Here is a 22,618-nt window from a genome sequence, read left to right on the forward strand (position 1 = left end):
CTTGCACTGATAAGGGCTGGGCTTCCAGGCAAATGACTAAACAGAGGATGGGTTAAAATTAGTAAATGGTGCTATTAGTCTGGGAGACACAGCCCTTTTAAACCAGCATTGCAGATGAGGTCAAAAATCTTATCAGCCCCACCAAATACTTTTAGCAATGAGTAAAAACCAACTCCCTAACCCAAAAGCTTTTCCATCTTCCGGCTGATGCTTATTTCTGCTGCCATTTGCAAATGTGTTCATTTCATTTTTAATCATGTGTTTATTTTTCTGTTTTCACTGTATGTTTTGTGTTTTGTGATTTTCTATTTTCACTGTATGTTTCTATTGTCAGTCACAGGTATGATTTATGATAGCCATCTAGTAAAATGTATATGATTATTTAGGATAGAGGTCTAGTAAAGTTCATATGATGATGGGTTTTTTTTAGAACTGGCCATGGCAAGAAAGAATAATTATGTACCCTGGGTGAGTGGCTAACTGCAAGGCCATTCTATAACACAAAAATCACATCAACTTACTATTAAAACAACACAATGCAATGCTGCTACTTGGCTGAATGTGCTAAGACTCTGTTCTACTAATACAGTAGTGATATCTGAAAGTTAGCATTAGTGTCTGGTATTGGATTTGGTCCATCCTTTGCCACGGCTTTACCCAGTTCTTAATATTTGAAGTCAGTCTTTTCCCCATAGAGCCTTGTACACAGAGCCACCACATTGAGTTCTGAAATCCTGCCTCTTCTTGCTGCAGCAGAGCCTGAAGTTGGGGGAGGGAAGGGGCCGGGTGTTTGTGCAAGAATCTTGGCTTAAGCAACAACCATTAGCAGCTTCCAGATAATGAGACTGTTGCTTAGCTTTTTGTTAATTTAAAGCTATTGGCTGCAATCCCAAAACCATTGGCACAGACCTGATTCAAGGAAGGCAGTGGAATTATTTGCGAGTCAGTGGTTTCAAAACTATAACTATGCCCATGCCCATAAGACGGAGGTGTTTTAAAATCATTAATTAATTAATTACTTTTCGATTCCAACCAATAGCTAAAGCTCTCTGGGCAGTTCACAATATGATAAAGCATCATAGAAAGCATACCAACATTTAAAACAATTTGAAATGGTTAAAAAAATGAAGCAATAAAACTACCAGGACCAGATAAAAAGAACCACTAACATTAAAAAGCCCCCTGAGAGTAGAGGAAAGGCTTTACATGGTGCTGAAAAGTTGTCTAAGTTGACACCAGGTAGAGCTCACTGGGGAGAGCATTACACAATTGGAGGTCCACCACCAAAAAGACCCTCCTCCCTTGTTGCCGTGCTCTGAACTTTCCTCAGAAGAGGGCCTCGCATGTCGATCGTAGTGTACATGTAGGTAAATAAATACCAGGAGAGGTGCTCCGTCATGTATTGTGGTCTCAAGTTATGTCCAATTTTATAGGTCAAAACCTTCACCCTGAATTGGGCTCAGAAATGTGCAGAAAGCCAGTGCAAGTGGGCCAGAATCAGTGTTCATATTAGAAGGGAAGGGAAGTTTCTCTGATGTAGAGAATTGGACTTTGTGAATCCAATCACCATCAGGTTTTTGGCACATTCTCTCTTCTGCTGTCCCTCCTCTGCTTTATGTTTTATTTTAGATTAGTATTTAGGGAATGGGCTATCTTGTTCACTTGTGCAGTGTGATTGCAGAATGAAGACAATTCTGTCTTCCTCATGCCACATTAGCAGCAAAGTCAACTGGGAAGGCCAGATTTTTAACTTCAGAGACCCTTTCTGAGATGGAAATTCCTGTATCTATGAAGCTGATTATCTTGATCAAGAAGATCCATATAATTCTGTTCGGGGCTTGGTTTTGGGGAGAGAAACTGCTATGGTCATACTGGTTGAAAATGTATATCGTGGAGCGATGGGCAGGGTCGTAGACTTCTCAATTTTGTGTTGGGGGGTATGGGGCTAAACATGGAAAAGAGAGGCTAGGCATATTTGTTTACATTTATGTACGTAGTTCTATTTCTGGAAACTATCTTTCATCAACAATGGATCCTAGAGGGTTTAAAGTCACATATTAAAATAACAAGTCCTCAACAAAAATATTGCATTTTAATTATATTATCATAGTTTACACACTACCCCACCATCTATAGTCCTATACAATATACCACTGTTGTTCAAACTTTTTCCCCAGGACTCTGTGCAATACTATCACATTCCCTCAAGACCCTATTTCTGTGCTTAGTCTGAAAATGTCTTACATGTAATATGCTTTTGACTCATTAGTCAACACGTAATGTATTAATTTAAGGAGATTCTTTATAATTAAGTGAGTCCCAGTGAGCTCTCTGAAAATTACTTCTAAGTAAACGTGCATAAGTTTAGGTAGCTAAAAGTGTTTAATAGTAGCTGGGTCATGCCATTATGTGTATATTATTATTATTATTATTATTATTATTATTATTATTATTATTATTTTATATAGCAACATCAATACGTACATATTAAAACATTACATTATATATAGTGTGTGTGTGTGTGTGTGTGTGTGTGTTGTTCAGACATATTTAAAAGGCATTGCCCATACACACACATTGTAATTCCTAGACGGGCAGCCTTTTGTCCTACAAGGCCTGAGTGGGTAGGAGGAAATGAACCTGGGGAAGGCTGAATCTAACACAAGAGGAGAGTGGCTTTGGTCTTGCAAAGAGATCTTCTGGGCAGCTGAGGAGGTGGCAGGGTTTGCTTGGAGGTAATTTAGACTGACTCCCAAACACATAACAATACAGACAACTGGAGACTGACTGATGAATCTGCCAGCCAGGCTGTGAGTTTACTGATGTTACCTGGTTGGGCATTGCCCCCTCTGGGAAATCCCAGTGGGGGCATTGCCCGCCCCCCAGGAAATCCTGATGGGGGCTTGAGCCCAACATCCTGTAGTTTACACCCCTAGTTATAGTAGAGTGCTACTTTGGGATCTCTCAGTAGCTTTTGATACCATTTACCATGGTATCTTTCTCCATAGCCTTTGTGAATTAGGAGTTGCACACATCATTTCCCAGTGGTTTGGTTCTTACCTACTTGCTGTTTCAATTATTTTTTACTGCATACTTTTTACTAATTATATTGTTTTATACTGCTATATTATTTACCTGCTGTTGCAATGCAACTTTTAGATGCTTTTGTGTTTTTTAAACTGTGGTTTTATTTATTTATTTATTTATTTATTACATTTCTATACCGCCCAATAGCCGGAGCTCTCTGGGCGGTTCACAGAAATTAAAACCATTCAAAGTATAAAACAACAGTATAAAACCATAATATAAAATACAATATAAAAGCTCAACCAGATAAAAACAGCAGCAATGCAAATTTACAAATTTAAAACACCAAGTTAAAATGTATTTATAGATAGTTAAAATGCTGGGAGAATAAAATTTTATAGTAAGCTAGCTTGGGAGGGCTAATCCTGCTGAAATAATTAAATAAACATTTACAGCCCGAGTTGGATGGCTTGATGCACTGCTCATGAAATGGAAATGAAGATGGCAGGCACACCTGGAGCCTTGGCTGGTGCTCCACTGAGCCTGACTGCCTGAGCCCAGCTGTAAATGTTAAAAAAAGAAAAAGAATAGGGTGTGAGGAGGGAGAATTTTGGTTCTTAGTTTTATACTGTAGTTTTAAACTTTCAGATTTTTATAATGTATCTTATGCTGTATTTTGTGGTTTTGATGTTGTGAACCATCCAGAGAGCTTCAGCTATTGGTTGGTATAGAAAAGTAATATAAATAAATAAACAAACAAACATTGGGAAGTACAATGAAATGCTACAGGTACTTCCCAGAGAAGGTCAGATACAATGGATTCTGGCATGTGACATCTCTGACAGAGAACATCTGCATTATGATAATGCCTTCATTTCTTTTCCATGCAGGCCCTGGAGGTGCTGACTTCATCTATGGAGTATGGGCTGGATGACCTCAGCAGGGTAAGACCCATGCCTTGTGGTTTATGTTGAGTTTCCATGGAATGTATTTGCAATGTAGTCACTGATCCCTGTATATCATAAGAGGTGAATACTGGCTTGTCCACTGCAGGGTGTGTCTTTGGCTGTTGTAAGCTGGCCTAGACTAGACTCCCTGTATCCCGATATCAGTGGATCCAACGCAAGTATGCCTTCCATTGTGACCTGAGCCAGATCCACACACAGGCTTCGGGACGCCCTGAAGGCGCTTTAGGGCGCCCCAAAATCGATGATGTAGACCCTACCTTAACCGTTCCAAGAAGAGCCGGAGGAGGAGGAGGAGGAGGCGGCCCCGCATCGCCCCTCGCGGGGACGGGATGAAGAGTTGCCACGCCCGGCGGCTTCGCCGGGGAATCAGTTGCCGCCCACCTACCCGCCAGCCTCCTTTTGCCGGCGAAAGAGCCACCCGGGCCCACCCGGGTCGGAGAGCTCAGCGGAAGAAGCCGCCGGCGGCTTCCACCGAGCTCTATGACCCGGGTGGAAGCTGATGGCGGCTTCTTCTGCTGAGCTCTCCGACCCGGGTGGGCCCGGGTGACTCTTTCGCTGGCAAAAGGAGGCCGGCGGGTAGGTGGGCGGCAGCTGATTCCCCGGCGAAGCCGCCGGGCGCGGCAACTCTTCATCCCATCCCCGCGAGGGGCGATGTGGGGCCGCCTCCTCCTCCTCCTCCTCCTCCACCTCTTCTTGGAACGGTTAAGGTAGGGTGTACATCATCAATTTCGGGGCGCCCTAAAGCGCCTTCAGGGCATCCCGAAGCCTGTGTGTGGATCTGCCCCTGTTCTTCACAGTGAAAGGAGAACCCTGCAAATGTTGGCACAGGCCCAGATCGATACACTGACCTCTGCCCCTTATCAAAGCAGGGCACTGTGAAAGCAGAGAAGCATTTCATCGTGCTATCTTCCTCCTACCTGTGAGATTTGGGAAACGGTAAGTAAATGATAGCTTTGTAAATGAATGATGGAAAGATAAATGCTGTGCGCTAGGATCAGGCCTAAACTCGACTGAACAGGAGTGTGATGCAAAGTAAGGTCTGTATTTACAAGAAATTTTGCTGAGATCTGTTTTTCAGACCTTACTCCTTCAGTTTAGTGAGCAGAAATGTTGGACCCCATGATTGACTTTAAGTTGACTCTGCGAGATATATATTTCCCACTAGTTAGTATCTACCAACCACTTACAGAAACTCAGGAGGCATTACAGAAACATGAGTAATTAATTCCATATTTATGGGTGGGGGGGAAATCTGCCGTTCTCAACTATATAAAAGGGCTTAAACAGGGGAATTGCCAGGGGAATTGAAGTAAGGAAGCTCCATGATGTAATTGCAAAACAACAAGTCTACTTTTGAGAACTGAGAACTAGCTATATCTTTTAACTGCAGGTGACTCTGAGGAAGCTGCATATACTGGTGACTTTCAGGTTCACACCAGCTTTAGAAAAAATGCACCACTACTGACAGCAAAGGAGCTTTGGCATAGCAGATTGCTATTAGCACAGGAGTTGCTGACACTGTAAAACTCTGTTCTAATGACTCCAGTAAAACCTAACTTATTCAGACACATCTAATCTAGATAATTCCCTATTCTGAGTGGATATAGTGTCCCAAATTAGTTTGCCTTTAATTTGGACAAATTCCATGTCCAGTCCAGGTATCCTGAAATGGAGCTTCTTTATTTAAATCCTTAGTTATACACAATCAACTTCCCGACAAACTGATAATCAGCTGGATTTTCCTTTTGCTGATTCAGGAGTGACTCCTTGTTTACACAAGTGTCAATAATACATCTGGGCTTATATTTTTGTATGTATGCAAATGGCTACTGGGTTTTGTGCAAGGAAAATCCACAATGCATTGCCTGACTTGCCAACTCTTTAGTCTTCCAGGTTGTTGAGGTTTTTCCCCATGGCAAATTTGGCAACTCATTAAAGAGAGATGGACCTTTCTGTGACTGATCTGAATAGAAGTTAGTGCTGACCTTCTTCCCAGCCTCTGGGTATTTTTTTTTCTTTTCAAAAAGTTTTAAATACCGAGTTTATGCTGTAATGTTCATGTATATCTTTATAGCTAAAAGTGGGCTACTTCACAATCCCATCTGAAGGATTCTTTGCCATTTTGGAGCGCAACAAGCCAACTTAACTGAGATATACAATTGTGCACATTCAAATTTTTTTAAAAAATAAATAAAATATAAACAGAGTGGTTCTATTCATGAGTTAAGTCCGGAGTGGATTAAGGTTGTCCTTAGGGGCCCTACACTAAAGGAGCACAGGGCAATGTCAGCAGAAAATGATGATTGCTGGTGTAGCGATACTGTTGTGCTGGCCAGATGCTACTGCCAGTGGAGAGTGGTGGGAGCACAGTGTGGGAAGAACACAGGCACACATCGGGAGGGGGTAGCCCAGAGGTAGAGCACCTGTTTTGCACATAGAAGGTCCCAAGTTCAATCCCTGACATCTCAAGGTAGGTCTTGGACATCTTGCCTGAAACCCTGGCGAGCTGCTGCCAGTCACTGTTGGCCATTTTGAGCTAGATGGACCAATGGCCTGACTCGCCAACTTCATATGTTCTGCATGACATTATGCCTGCAAAACAGGTGGCGTAAGTTGATAACACTCCCTTTGAAGTCTGTGGACAGAACTGGGCATAAGAACATGAGCCATGCTGGATCAGATCAAGAGTCCATCTAGTCCAGCACTCTGTTCACAGAGTGGCCAACTAGCTGTCGACCAGGGACCAACAAAGCAGGACACAGTGCAACAGCAGCCTCCTACCCATATTCTCTAGCAACTGGTGTATATAGGCTTACTGCCTCGGACACTGGAGGTAGCCCTTAGACATCAGGACTAGTATCGATTGATAGCCTTCTCCTCCAGGAATTTATCGAACCCCCTTTTAAAGTCATTCAAATTGATGCCATCACTGCATCTTATGGTAGTGAATTCCATAGCTTAACTATGCACTGTATGAAGAAGTATTTCCTTTTGTCAGTCCTGACTCTCCCACCAATCAGCATCATGGGATGACCATGTGTTCTAGTATTAAGAGAGAGGCAGAAAAAAAGCCTCCCTATCCACATTCCCCACAGCATGCATAATTTTGTACACCTCTATCATGCCTCCCCGTAGCCTCCTTTCCCCCCCAAGCTAAACAATTCCAGCTGTTGTAACCTTCTTTCATAGGGGAGATGCTCCAGACCCTTGATCATTTTAGTTGCCCTTTTCTGCACTAAATATTCTCCCACCTATTAAGATCAAACTGCTGTTAAAGGCGTTGTTGTAGGAGCCAGTTCAAAAGTTGGCAGCTCTAGTCAAAGACAATTGCTCTCTCCCCCACAACTGCAATGGGGGATAGTTTCAAACTAATTCTGCAGCCAATCATGACACTCCACACGAGGCATATTCACTACTCAGCCAGAGTATGTGGATCCCATATATCAAGTCACATTACAACACCCCATATGGCCTTAGCTGTCTTCACAGTGGAGCACATTCACTGGTGCTTAACTCCCTCTGTCAGGGGATAGTGGTGGAAGTGGCCTGCAAAAGCCATGTGCTCCTTGTGTACTTCACCAGCTCCCTATTTTCCTAGACCTTCCCTGGGTGTGGGGTGCATGTAAGATCTTTTCCCTTGGTGCCCCCCTGGGCACAAGAGTACATTTGTTCATGTGTTTCTGCAAGTGAACTGACCATCCCCTTTTCAATAAACAGTAGCTACTGGGAAAAGAATATAATTCCTATGTGGATTTGAACCAGTGACTGGGAGGTTCGTCAGACGAGCGTTTCATCGCACACTTGCTACTGCCCGGGCATGTCTGCATGAAGGGTTTGCCCCAGGGTGGCTTCGCAGTAGCGGCACGTCGTCTACATGATGCAGCCGCCATTGCCAAGCCATCTGGGGGCAAACCCTGGAAACTCCGCTCCAAAAAAGTCTGACACTTACCCCAACTTTTTTGGCAGCTGAGCCCATGGTGCCCCTTGATTGGTCACCATGGGTGGCCCCGCACCTGTAAAAGTAAAAAAAGGTGGGGAGGAAGAAGAGAGGAATGGGCTGTTCCTACCCCCTTTTTATTTTTTTTATCATCTGCATCTGTGCAGCTGCACAGATACAGCTAATAAAAAGGAAAAGAAATGGGGGGGGGGGGAATGGACAGCCAGAGAGAGGAGAGGTGGTTTGCTCCGAGTCCCTGCCCCCTCTCCTCACGTCCTCCGCTGGCTGTCTCGTTCCTTCCCCCCTCTGTTTTTTTAAAATTTTATTAGCTGTATTTGCGCAGATACAGACAATAAAATAATAAAAAGGGGGAGGAACAGCCCCCCCCCCGTTTTTGTTTTTATTTTTACTTTTAAAGACCAGGAAAGTTTGCTCCTAGGGATTATAGGGATGTCTGGGGGTGCATAGAATACTTTGCTTCATAAAAGAGGAAGCATCCAGACATTCTTTGTTACCACTGGATATGTATATAGATGGAGTGAGAACAGATGCTGTATATTGAAAAGAGGATGGGTACATTTAAAAATAAATGTCTGCGTGAATGCAGCCAAACATAATAATTTGGCCTGCAATATTAACATTCTCTAGTTGGACAAGTTTTTGGTGTCAATGTGACTGTGTATGTGTGTTTTTGTAATTATGTCCCCTGAAAGAGGCATAGTTTTCCCAGATCTGTAGCAGCATGGGATTAGCTAGAATTCACCCCTGTCTTCTTGACTGCCTTCCCAGAGACAGCATAGCAGCAAGGACTCATAAAACTGTGAGAAAGTAAGCACAGCTGGATGAGAAAGGGCCTTGGTGTTGGTGAGCAAACTGGTGATTTTGGGGGGTTAAGAAGAGGATCTAAGGAATGGGCGGGGGTGGTGGTGGAGAAGTAAACAAAGGACAAGTGAAAGCTGGTCAGGAATAGAAATTTCCCCAGCTGCTTTTGGGAGACTTGAAAGCATGGGGCACTGCGTTCACTGGGGAATTTAATGACCTGTCATGTCCCTGCTGGGTCAGAGATCCAAGAATAGATCTTACGTGACTGCCAGGAGTTCCCCTTCTGTGGCAAGGTTCTGAGGATATGGGAGTAGCAGGACACTCCATTCTGGTGACTTCATACAGCATAGGATACCTCACGAATGCAACTGGGAAGCAATTAATGCCATTGTCTCGGCATCTTTGGGAGGAAATACCAGCTTCCGCTTGTGAAATTAAATTGAAGGGAAGGAAGTTTCAGAAAATGAGTTAGAGTGGGAAGTCATGAAGGATTTGATCTGAAGATTTCAAACAGTAGATGAGGTTGTAATATAAATTGAAAGTGTAAGAGGAGAATAGGAAGGAATAATTCATAGTGGGGAGGCAAAACCAGAATGAGCTTATTGTTAAGGACTGAAGGAAATCAGTGATTAATAAAGGTCATCTGATGGATATGTCATACAGGTACTACTTTACCTTGGGTTCTTTGACTTATCTGGCAGGCCTTCATCCTAGAAGTAACACGACAAGTAATGATTTCTGTATCTATATGCTGGTTTCTTTGTGCCTTTTCATATTAAGTTTACGGCATCCTCTAGGGTGTTGGAAGGGAGACCTGTGATGTTGTTAAACTCTGATTCCCATCATCTCAAGCCAGCGTGGCCAGTGGTCAGGGATAATGAGAGTTGTAATCCAACAACATCTGGAGGGCCACAGTTTCCTCACCCCTTCTCTAGGCTCCCCATATGTAGACTTTAAAATGTATTACTTAGGATTCGCTTTGCTTTGCTAGCTGTTGCATCAATCAGTCCTTCCCTCATGCCATCCGAGGTAGCAGCTAACGCACAACCGATTTATGATTTCTTTCTGATTTGAAGTGTCTACTATTCAACTAGTTTATGGTGACTCTGCCCCATTTGTCTTCAGAGTCATATAAATAAAGCTTGAAATGTTTGTTTAATCCCATGAGGAGGGGAGATGGAATGGTCTCCTGCATTCCTCAATTCTTCCTCATTTTAAACAGGTTCAAAGCTTTTTTAAAGGCATCCATATGCAGGCAAGTCCTTAATCAAAGATACTAACAGGACAATATGGTGTTACTAAAATGTAAAGGGACAGATCAGGGATAGACTGATTTTCCCTTAAGCTTCCAATTAAAAAATAATAGATGGCATGTTAGCAACAGCTGGCTCTGTCAATGGAATATCACTGAAGAGTTTGGAGAGGGAATGCAACGGCTTGTTTCAGGAAGGGGAAAGACAACCCAATACTTAATTGTGCTTCATTAGAAAGGGAACACCATCAATGAAATCACAACGGTCAACGCAGGAGTCTAATCCAGTTGCAGCTTATTTTTATGCATCATTATTTACTGGGCAAAAAGATCTGCCAGCCTATTTGAGGGCATTTCCCAATTTTCCAGGTTCCCGTTGGAAGGGAAACTGCAGTCTTTCCTAAACTGGTGCCTTCCAACTGTGTTGAACTGCAACTCCCATCATTCTCAGTCATTAGTGGCCATAGGAGTTGCAGTCCAACATATTTGGAAGGCATGAATCTCGGGAAGTCTGCTTTAGGGTATCAAACCTGATAGGCATTTGACTGGAAAGGGTTATATATGTAATTTGCTTTACTAATATAGTATGCTGCTGTTTATGACACCAAAGATCTCCGAACAGCTAACATATAATGGGTTCCAAGGTGATCCAGGCAGCTCTCAGCTGCTTTGCTTCAACAACAGACCTGGATTTTATGCCCTCAAACCATGGAATTGAATTACACTTGAGAATGTAGACTCTCCCTCTCCCCAGGGAACAAGGAAAGAAGTCCTGGAGAGCGACTTCTGGGGAGATACTTGGCTTCTTCCCCCCAGTGTGTTTTTAACGCCAGACCCCTGACCTTTTGTTCTGACTGATTTACCACCCAACCTGCTGAGAACCCCTGGGAATGAATGCAAATTCCATTCCCCAACACCAGTGACATGTGAGTATGGCTATGAGAGTAGGGCAGGGTTGTTAACAGGTTTCTGGTGTGAGAGAAAACCCCAGCCAGGAGAGCCATGCCCTTGCAGATGTGCAGATGTTTATATATAAAAAAGGACTATATACAGATTTTTCCACATTGCCTTGCATAGGCCTTGGGGAATTTCTGCATATGTTTGAGCTTTCCATGCCTCTGGGGCCCTGAGAAATATGAGTACTTTGTAACATGAGTTCTTTGCATACTGGGTTTTGAACATGGTTTGGCATTAATAAAATATATTTTTGTAACTTAAATACATTTAAGCCTGTGACTTGGCAACAGACTTCAAACCTATTAATACTCATTCTAGTTTTCTCTGAAGCCATGAGGGCCAAAAATCGATTCTTCGTTTTGAAGGGGAACTGAAATTCCTTTGGTTCAGCATAAATTATGAGACTGGTATTAGTCTGTTGCTAATTAGCGGATGGAACTAACACATGCAACCACACTGCCTATAAGCAGTACTCATGCCCAATTTTAATGAACCCTGGAAAAGCAAAAAATCAGCCTCCAGAAGCGCAGCAAATATTACTAAAACAGACATGTGTTCATTTGGCAGTTACTATCACAGTTCTCCAACAATGGCTAGAGAACTTTTAGAGACATTTTTAAAATTATTTTTTCAGGTACCTGAAAGGATGAATGCTTGTCTACACGTCCATAGGAGTACATACATAACTTTTTAAAAAGAAAAGTGGAAAGACTGTCCCTTTCAAAAATGCCTTTTCAGTTTCTTAGGAGTGAAATTAACTAGACCAGCAGCTGTTGGCAATCTGGTATAGTCAATTTCACCTCCCCATTAATTTGTGTGTATGTGTCTGAGAGAGAGAGAGATTGAGGGATTAAAGGAGTAGCTCTACCGCTGTGAAGGTGCCATAGGCAGCCACAGAGCAAGAATCATGATGTAAAAGGCAGGCATCACAAACCAGTGGATACTGTCATTGCTCAAAGTCCTAGCCTTACCCGAAAACATTTTTAGTTTGTCCAGATCAAGGGTTGCAAATATGTAGCCTGGTTGAGCAGAGTCACTCCCAAGCTTAAGGACCCCTGATTATCCAGGGCACACTCCAGTGGTGGCTAATCTGTAGCCCATAGGGGGCATAGAGAGTTGTGAGTTCCTCTTTCTAGCCCTGACAGCTCCTGACAATTATGACTGATAATTATACAAATTACCAATGCTGGATCAAGGTTAGTGGCATAGTAATACTAAACAGAAAGAATTCCAATATACAGTCTTATGTTTACCATTACAAAGAGTAAACAAACAAGTTCACTAGAGAGATTATACTCTTGCTTAGATGTTGAAAAAACATTTGGAAAGAGATTTGCTGAGGATGTGCTTGGGCATAGGATTTCCAGATTCAGAGTACTGAGTGGAAATAGATGATCCATTGGATGCCTTCCAAACCTGTAGTTCCCTTAATGGCTAGCCAATCAGGGGATTAGAAATATTGGCAGTCACTGCACTGCTACTCCTATGAAGTTGGAATAAGTTTCTAAGTGTAATTTTTGAAAGGATCGCCCTGCCACTGTGACGGGAACACCATGTGGTTTTACTCTGTTCTTTTAACATCCGTAAGACCTCTCTTGCCTTTTGTTTTATGCCTCTCTCCCCTATATCTACCCTTTATTCTCCTCTGTTAAGTTCAAGCTAGATATTACATGCAAATCCATATAATTTGCTCCCTTGCCCCAAATAGCAGCTTTGAGAAGGGCCAATTCGAAGCAGAGAAGCCGTGGGGCAGGAGAGCTTAAGCATCTTCCACCTGCCTCTTCTCCACTCTTTGACTGACCCCAAGCCTCTTCCCACTCCCACCCTTGCAATCTAAATGCTGTTTGTTCTCACAACAGATGTCTGGAACCCCATGCGTAAAATCTAGTTCACCCCTTAGCTGTCGCTCTTAGGAGGAGAGATGGGGAAAGATAGATGAGGAGCAAATGGCTTGTACACACAGCAGGGGGAATTATACAATCATAGAATTGTGGAGCTGGAAGGGTCCACAAGGATCATCTAGTCCAACCCTCTGCAATGTGCTGGAAAACCATTTAAACCATCCATGAGAGGTGGCTGTCCAGCCTCTTCTTAAAAACCTCCAGGCGATGCTCTGCAATTTCTTTATTTAATTAATGAATTTATATCATCCTATTAATGAAAACAATATATCAAATATTAAAAACAAAGCGTTGGATCTGTAGTGGCCACTCTGTAAACTGAAGGGCTTCTCTTGTCTATGAAAGGCACCAAGGTCCAGAAGAGGCTCCCCGCTAGAGGAAAGGGGTGGAGAAGCATCTTTGCCTGTTCTGGACATTCCCTGTGTCGCCACTCATGTGCCTCTGGAAGGTCCCCCCAGTTCTCCAGAGCAGCTTTACAGGAGGAACCAGGGTGATGGGTTGGGGGGGGGGCTGCAGTGGGAAGGAGGAATTGTAAAGATCACCTTCTTGCTGCTTTCAATGACGTGAGGCCACCACTGAAAAGGCCGTGTTGTTGGTTGTTAATGGTGCATCAGAGAGAGCTGGGTCTCCAAGGCTGATTTCAGGGCCTGAGCTGGTTTATATGAGTGCAGGTGGTCCTTCATGCAACATGAACCTAAAGTGTTCAGGTCACAAGTGTCAAAATCAGTGCTTTAAAACGAACCTGGAAATAAATAAGCCATCACTGCAATTAGTATAGAATTAGTGTCACATGATCCAAATACCCAGTCTCCACAACTGTCTTGGCAGCTGCATTCTGTACTAGCTAAAGTTTCCAAACTATCTTTAAAGGCAGTCAAGTGCATTACAGTAGCCTAATCTGCTTTCCTTCCCTGCCAGCACAGATTACAGGTGGCTCGGCCCCCTTGGACAGATAAACCAGCTGGTCCAGCGTATTTCTAGTCCTCTCCCATTTGCCACGCCATAGGCATGTCAGGACCTGCTCCATATTCTTTGTTCTACAGTGCTGGGGAGGGTTAGGATCCCTTGAAGGCCACCCAGGTGGGGACATAATGCTCTGTTAAACTGGGTGCGTGTGTGTGTGTTGTAATACTTCACTAGGGATTGAAATCCACAGCAGGAGGGAGCCATTAATCACGAAGCACAGGGAAATCAACTGCTCTGCCTCTGATCCTACCTAGGAAATCTGTGTTAGAGACACTCCATAGCACATCTCACAATGACCAGTTCAAGGAAATGTTTGCTTCACTCTCTGCAAAGAAAAATACATATTAAAATCTGGGACCAAGTACAGATCATCTGTTAGCAGATGCTCCCCCCTTCCCCAACACACACACACAGCGTACTGGACTTGAATTCCTTCCTATACCTGGGATGGAATCCAGAGTCTGGGTCCGCCTGGCCTTCTTAAACTATACGAGCCTACTTCTCTCAAACAGTTCCTCATTCGAGCATCCCTAGAGGACCAAGGACTCCTGGCTCCTATCCGATTCTAACATGCTAAATACTATTTCTTTGTGGTAAACTCATTAAACTTCATAGTTTAATGTGGGAAACCTCAGGCAGTGCACTGTGGTTTTTTTAGGGGGAGCTAGAACACAGAGGGTGCTGGTGGGCTGCCAGAAACTACTTGGCTACCATACGAGAACCTCCCAGAGAACTTTAGCTATTGGGCGGTATAAAAATGTAATAAATAAATGAATACTTTTTGCACTCATGGTTTAACTCTAAATGTCTTCACTTCCCAGGGCACTTGAATTACTATTTATTTATTTTATTTATTTATTTTATTACATTTATATACCGCCCCACAGCCGAAGCTCTCTGGGCAGTTTACAACAATTAAAACTGGTAAACATTAAAAGTATACAAAATTTAAAACCATCAAAAACATAAAAAACAGTATAAAAACAACAGTAGCCATTTAAAAACAACAATTCTGGGGTTCATTAAAAACAAACTTAACGTTGTTAAATGCTGTTAAAATGCCTGGAAGAAGAGAAAAGTCTTGACCTGGCGCCAAAAAGATAACAATGTTGGCGCCAGGCGAGCCTCATCAGGGAGATCATTCCACAGTCGGGGGGCAACCACTGAAAAGGCCCTCTCCCTTGTTGCCATCCTCTGAGCTTCCCTCGGAGTAGGCACTTGGAGGAGGACCTTAGATGTTGAGCGCAGTGTACGGGTAGGTTCATGTTGGGAGAGGCGTTCCATCAGGTATTGCGGTCCCAAGCCATGTAGGGCTTTATAGGTTAAAACTAGCACCTGAATTGGGCTCGGAAACATATAGGCAGCCAATGCAAGTGGGCCAGAATCGGTGTTATATGCTCAAACCTCCCTGTTCCAGCTATCAATCTGGCCGCCACATTTTGCACAAGCTGCAGCTTCTGGACCGTCTTCAACGGCTGCCCCTTGTTGAGGGCATTGCAGTAATCTAATTTGGAAGTTACCAAAGTATGGACAACTGAAGCTAGGTTATCCCTGTCCAGATAGGGGCGTAGCTGGGCCACCAACCGGAGTTGGTAGAAAGCACTCCATGCCACCGAGGCCACCTGAGCCTCAAGTGACAAAGATGGTTCTAGGAGAATCCCCAAGCTACGAACCTGCTCCTTCAGGGGGAGTGCAACCCCATCCATAACCGGTTGAACGCCCCCCATCCAATCAGAGGAACCACCCACCAGCAGCATCTCAGTCTTGTATGGATTGAGTTTCAGTTTATTAGCCCTCATCCAGTCCATTGTCACAGCCAAGCACCGGTTCAGCACATCCACAGCCACACCTGATGAAGATGAAAAGGAGCAGTAGAGCTGCGTGTCGTCAGCGTACTGATGACAGAGCACTCCAAAACTCCAGATGACCACACCCAACAGTTTCATGTACATGTTAAACAGCATAGGGGACAAGACCGACCCCTGTGGAACCCCATACTGGAGAGTCCACGGGGCCGAGCAATGTCCCCCAAGCACCACCTTCTGGAGCCGTCCTGCTAAGTAGGAGCGAAACCACTGCAATGCAGTGCCCCCCACTCCCAACTCAGCCAGATGTTCCAGAAGGATACTATGGTCGATGGTATCGAAAGCCGCTGAGAGATCAAGGAGAATCAACAGAGTCACACTCCCCCTGTCTTTCTCCTGACATAGGTCATCATACAGGGCGACCAAGGCTGTTTCCGTGCCAAAGCTAGGCCTGAAACCCGACTGAAATGGATCCAGATAATCAGTCTCATCCAAGAGTGTCTGGAGCTGGCCGCCACCACCCGCTCAAGGACCTTGCCCAAGGACCTTGCCCAATTACTAGCTGCAGATGAGAGGGAAATTGAGGCATACAGTAGTATTTCTTTGATTCTTATCCCACCTTTCTTCCACAATAACCGTCAAGTAGCATATATCAGATTCCCGGATGTCTCCTATCAAAGCACTCACTAGGCCCAAACCTACTTAGCTTCAGAAAAGCTGCTACATTGTTTGCTTTCAGACCAATCCCTAAATCACAGTTCTATGTTGGATAACATAGTAGAAAAGCATTGCATGTTCACTTGTTTTCATGTTGCATGGTTCTGGTTTACATTGCATTGCGTAAGCAGTAATATATTTGTTTCTGATCACATGCTTCTTCTAGTGTTCAATTATTAGAAATATATCCTGCAGCATCTGCATGTATTGGGTTATTCTAGGGCAACTGGCCATAAATATGCATAGGTGTGGTTTGGTTTCGCTCCTCCACCTACATTCTTCCTTGTAAAAATCTTCCTGGGAGAATTGCAACAGTACACATAAAATGAGCATTGCTTGTTTCTGCATTAAGGATTTTTTTTTATTTTTTATTTTGTTTTTCCCCATCATGGGGATTACTAGGCTCATCTGCTGAAGCTGCACAATTATGCAAAACGTAATCAAGAAAACTCCCTGCAGACTTTGCCTTTTGAACTAGGAGGAATGTACAAAGAGTGGGAGAGGACTGACAAAATGAGGCCCAAAGGCTTTTTCATCCATGGATGCCAGCCGTGACTTTTAATTTTGGGGGTTTCTGTCCACATATATGAATTAGTCTGGATAATAGTAAATTGGACCAGGTATATTTTGTCACACTTCATAGCAAAATAACTCACAGCAATGTGATGCTGTAACATAATATGGAAATACAGGCTCCTAAGGGTTATTGGATCAAAACCTCCAGAGTCAGGTGCATCTTAGAAGGTGCCTCAACTTGGCACTGAATCATCAAACTAGGCATGACACAATCTGTGATCAGGAAAACACCCACCCTTCATTTGGTTTTTTAAGTTAAAAGCAGACATGGATTTTGGGGAATAGGATCAGAGCCATGGTACTAGGGTGCAGGCTAGGGTTAAATCTCCCTGCACCACGTTGTTTTCCCAATTTAAATGGCTCCTTTAGAAAGTTGCTATTTGCCCCCAAGGCAGGACCGGGGACATGCTGGCAGAAGGACATTAGGAGAGGCAGCAGCTGACTCATGCTTCATAGCCCAGACTGAAAATAAAAACTTCCCTTCTTTCACTAGGGATACAGCTGATTGTCCTGAATCAAAACTGATCCAAGCGGAAGGAACAGAGATCCCGTTAATTCAAGAGCTGGAGTAAATCTTTGTTATGCCTTTTCCCAGGAACAGCTTTTGGAAATGCAACCCCTTGCCGTGGCCCCATGACTCCGAGCTGCTTATTGTCTGTAGGTCAGCAGCTGCACAGAGCTGGCTGGGCCCCATGTGCTCTGTGATGATTTCCTGACAAACCCCCCCCTCCCCTCCACCGCTCCCAGGCCTTTGCTTTCAGTAGAATAACTTCCCATTCCAGAGCCAGAATAGAGTGGTGGTGATGGTAGAAGAACACAGCTTGCTATTCCCAGAACGCGCGTGGGGTTATCGGAATGTTATTTTTAGGAAATATCATCAGCATAACCAGCCTGCAGAAATAAAAGCTAAATAAACAAAGCTGCATTCCTAGGCTACTAGGGTAAACTCGTTCGAGTTTCTGCGACTGATACATTGAGGATTTACAAGCTCAGTTTACTCACGTACCCGAAAGAGGTTCACATGCTAACTCTGATAGTGGTTGTTCCAATCTTTGCAAGCAATACATATTCACAATGCCAATACCTAACCCGGCTGCATTCCGAAACTGAACATTTCGAAACTGAACAAATGAAATCCCTCCAAATGTTTACAATGGGGGCAGTTTTATTATTTAGATGACATTGAAGATACTTGCTTTGACCCTGAACTCCTCTAATTCCAGCAGTCCAAGGACTGGTGTTGGGGATGCTCAGTGGTCAGGGAAAAGCACTATGTGCATCCTCAGAGGCACTCTCTTTATTAATTCACACGTTCCAGGGTGGGGTTCTGATAATCACTGGCTCAGATGAAGCCCTGAAGTGAAGAGCTTTATGTGTACACTTTGATTTTAGTGAACATTTCCATTGTTCAGTAGTAAGAATCACTGGTTGGGCTATGAAATAATGGCCCTGAATTGTGTTTTATGGAGTTGTCATGCAGCAAGAGACTCTGCTTAATGTAAGTGGCTTCTCTTTAAAATAAATAAACAGACAAACAAGGGGCATCCTTTACAACCATAAATTACATCAGGGATTGGCAAACTGGTGCACTGCAGACGTTGTGGACTACAACCCCCATAAGCCCCAGCCAGCACGGCCATTGGTCAAGGACTGGAGCAAGTTGGATAGGTAGAGTAGATGGGCTTGGGAGGAGAGACTGGTGGGCAAGATGGGGCAGTTCCCCACCCATGATGTAAAATAAGAACATAAAAACCAAAGGTCCATCTAGTCCCACATTCTGTTTCCCAACAGGGTCCAGCCAGATATCTCTGGAAAACACCTGAAGTGAATAACAGACTCCCCCTGCTTTTTACCCTCAGGATTTTGTACTTAGGTGGGGCCTACAACAAAATGTTGCAGCGTTGAGTGCTTTTCGTCGCTGTTCCAGCCTGCCCACCTGTCATGCCTTCTTTCAGGATACTCCATTCTATTCCATCTCCCATTCACCATGCTGGCTTTCTATTACCCCACTAAACATGCTTAATTGACTGGGCTGGGTTTAGCAGGGTTTAACATTGTTTCCTACTTCTGCAAAGTTCCCCTGAGTGTGCTGGTACTTTGCTCTTCTATCTCAACAGCCCAGTTTTGATTGTAAAGCTGTCAAACACAGTACCTTAGTAGTATATATATGAGTCATTTCCCATAATTGTGGGTGCCTGATTTCTGTTACTGAGGCAGCATGGTAGGCACCCAAAGATCTAGTTCTCTGTGGTCCAATTTCACATTGCATTGAAGAATGGAAGCATCAGTCACATGGATTGTCCAAATCATGTCTTTGCTTCACCAACCAGTACCTCTCCTTGCTATTGGTGTCATGAGTGTTTGCTGTGGGAAGAAATGTAGCCAGAGCAACTCATATGGATTGGAGCTTCCTTGAGCTACCGAAGTGACATCATGGAACTGGACCACTTGGCAGTGGTTTTTCAGCAGCTAATACATTGCTGTGATAACTAACGAATTGCTAATAGATCACACATTGCTGGCATCATGGAAGGAAGAGGACCAGCCATGGAACCCAACATGAAACTAGGAAGAAGCAACACGTGGTATGAGCATTGTCAAATATGTGCTCCTGTGGCACTGGTAAAGGGAAAGGAATGTGGGCATGATGCAGCAAAAGTATAGCTGGCAGCAGAGGAGGTAAGGAATACCCAGGTCAGAACACTACCTGCCAAGAAAGGGATTTTCCTGGAAAGTTGAGGGTGATTAAGGGGCTGGAATTGGGTAGCAAGAATCAGCTGGCTTCATCCCAATTCTTCCTCTGGAAGCTGGCTGAGCCCCAGACCACAGAGGTAGCAAAGGAAAATGAGATCATCATGGCTCAGCTGCCATGTGCCAGGCAACCCCATGAGCTACATTCCTGAGTGCTGAGTTGAATGTGACTTCACATACCAAGTCATTCCAGGTCTGCTTCCCAGCTCTCTGTAGTTGCATCACTACAAATGTAACGTGATAGTCAATCTAAACATTAGAATATTATACAAGACTACAGTGCCCTTTCATGAGTGTTGCAGGCCCATGATTCCCATATGGAATCAGCAAGTGGATCACTGAAACCTTATAGATGTCTGGCTTTTGTCATGGATATAAGGAGCATCAAAGCTAAAGGGACTGTGTGTGAGAGAGTCTTCCAGATAGAATGGTACAACCAGCTGTTAAAGTCTGAAACCGCAGCAATGTTACATTGATGTATCACCCCTAACTCCTTTAATATAATCTTTAGGCATATTTGCTTCAGGCAGTTAGAAGCACACTACTGCGTTCTATTTACAACAGAAATATTTATTTGTTATTTATTATTTATTTATTAATTACATTTCTATACCGCCCAATAGCCGGAGCTCTCTGGGCAGTTCACAAAAGCTTTGCTGAAGTCAAGGTAAATTATGTGGATATCATATATCTTGACTTCAGGAACGCTTTTGACAAAGTGCCCCATGACATTCTGATTAGCAAAAAACAGTTTAGTTACAGGATAATCAAGAAAACTGGGGGGAATCCACACGTCGTACTGAGGCCGCTTCCATCCGCCCCCAGTGCACCCCGAAAACTATCGTGTAGCTTGCCTGTAAAAGAGACAAGGAAGAGGCGTCCTTGCCGGCGCCACCCACCTCCCTCCTCGCCGGCTGGCTCGGAGAGCTCGGCAGAAGAAGGCGGGGTGGAGAGCTTCTTCCGCTCTCCACCCCGCCTTCTTCTGCCAAGCTCTCCTCGCCGACCGGTGAGGAGGAAGGTGGGTGGTGGCAGCGCCGGTGGCGCCAGCAAGGACGCCTCTTCGTCTCTTTTACAGGCAAGCTACATGATCGTTTTCGGGGTGCACTGGGGCCTCATGGAAGCGGCCTCAGTACGACGTGTGGATTCCCCCTGGACAAGTTTAACCGAATAGGCACCAAGAACAGGCTGCAGTAAGAGTTCCTGTTATCAGACAGTGCAACCCTACCTCAAGATTTCAGGCTACTTGTTCCTAATCATCTCAGAGCAACATCACACGAGAGTCGGCCTGCCTTGTTTACCATTTTCCCCCGCGACCCTCATACAACGTCGTCCCTGTCCTGTAGTAATCTCTCCTCTTCCCCTCCATTTTCCGTGTTTTTCTAGGGCAGAGAAAGTGTGGCATTTTTTTCTCCATGTGGGATAGAACTGCCCTTCTGTCCTCATGCTATGTCACAGAACCTCCCTTCTTGGGACGTCTGCATTGAAGGGCGGTCTTCTGACGAAAGAAGAGGGTGTACTGAGTTGTTTGAACTACCAGGCTTGTGCTGAGTTGCTCCAACCCCACTCTTATTGCTCTCTCATTGCTATTTCTCCCCCTCAAAAGGAATGGCACCTAATTGAACAAACGTTAAATCGTTAAAACAGTAGACAATAAAACCAGAGCGAGGGGTGGGTGGGAAGATGCCCATGTCCATCACAATGGCCATCAACCACAACAACCAGTGAACTGGAGGAGGAAGGAAAGGGGGTGGGGTGAGCACAGTGGCAATGCCAGGAAGCGTGAGCCAGCACAGGTGAAAAGGTAAACAAGGCGAAATAGTGCAAGAACGCATGCACACAAATGGAACGGAGGTGGAAATCGCAGATGCATACCAGGAAAAAAAGTAGGTGTGATGGAGTTGTCAGTATCCAATGGTTCCCTGGTGTAGCCTTTTACCTCATAGTATGAATGCCAACTTTTACTCAGACCCGGGCGGGGGATCTACACTACTGCTTTAAAGCGCCTTAGAACAGTTTTGACAACTGTTGGGGCCCAGGACACACTGCATATACAGTTTTCAAAACGTTTTCAAAGTGCTTTAAAGCGCTTTAAAAGCAATAGTTTAGATCCCCGCTATGTCTTTAACAGCTGCAGGATGAGCAGAAATTCACCCAGACGTTTTCCCCATTACTGCATCTCACTGGGTCCTTGCAGGAAAAGGAGGTGATAACTTGTCCCCACCCTTAGCTCAACGGCTTGTTTTGAAAACCCACTCCTAATAACCAAATCTGCTGCTCACATTTTTGGTCCCTGAACTCTGGCAGTAAAGATTTCTGATGGTGGGAGGCTGATTGTAAAAGGGAGTTAGGGTCGAGGGCACGTGTCACCTGCTAGGGTAGCCAGGTCAAAAGAAAGAGAGGCTATACCTGCTGAAATTCCCTCTTCTGCACAACTACTAAAGATTCTGGTTTTTTTAACAACTGTCCTATATGGCTCTTGGGCTCCGCCCCAAACCCACAGTAGCTTTGCTAATCTGTGATTTGTGTACTCCAGATGGAGAAAATGGACAGAACCAATTCTGCTTCCCCAAATAATTTGCATACCAACTAGCTGTTATCTGAATTATATGCCCCTGCTTTATTCAACTGACTTTATTCACTGTTGAACTGTGGCACATTTAGAACAAACTACCACCTTCCCTCCATGTTCCTGCATCTCTGCCAAAGACTTCTTACATATTGTCTTGTTATGTGATTTCCAGCCCATTAGTGTTGCTGAATGCACTTCTCGGACGCTCCTTGGCCATGTTCATACCTCAGTTGTTAATTATTACCCCTTGCTTATGGTCCTTCAGGGAGGGTAGCAGTGCATGCGACAGCCTTTCGATTAGAGCCTATTTGAACAAGGATCAACATATTGACTGAAACTGAAGAAATACATGGCTCAAACATAAATTTGC

The 22,618-nt window shown here is 44.2% G+C and overlaps 1 protein-coding gene across 2 annotated transcripts in view; it reads left to right on the forward strand.

The window, feature by feature from the left end:
- BTBD19 (BTB domain containing 19) overlaps positions 1-22,618 on the forward strand; it is a 66,517-nt gene that overhangs the window by 7,774 nt on the left and 36,125 nt on the right. For both annotated transcript variants that reach the window (XM_063118569.1, XM_063118577.1), the window contains exon 3: positions 3,918-3,971. In XM_063118569.1, coding sequence (XP_062974639.1) covers positions 3,918-3,971 — 54 coding nt within the window. The remainder of the gene's footprint in view (positions 1-3,917; positions 3,972-22,618) is intronic.

This window comes from Elgaria multicarinata, chromosome 1, assembly GCF_023053635.1.
Source record: "Elgaria multicarinata webbii isolate HBS135686 ecotype San Diego chromosome 1, rElgMul1.1.pri, whole genome shotgun sequence".
Lineage (NCBI taxonomy): Eukaryota > Metazoa > Chordata > Lepidosauria > Squamata > Anguidae > Elgaria > Elgaria multicarinata.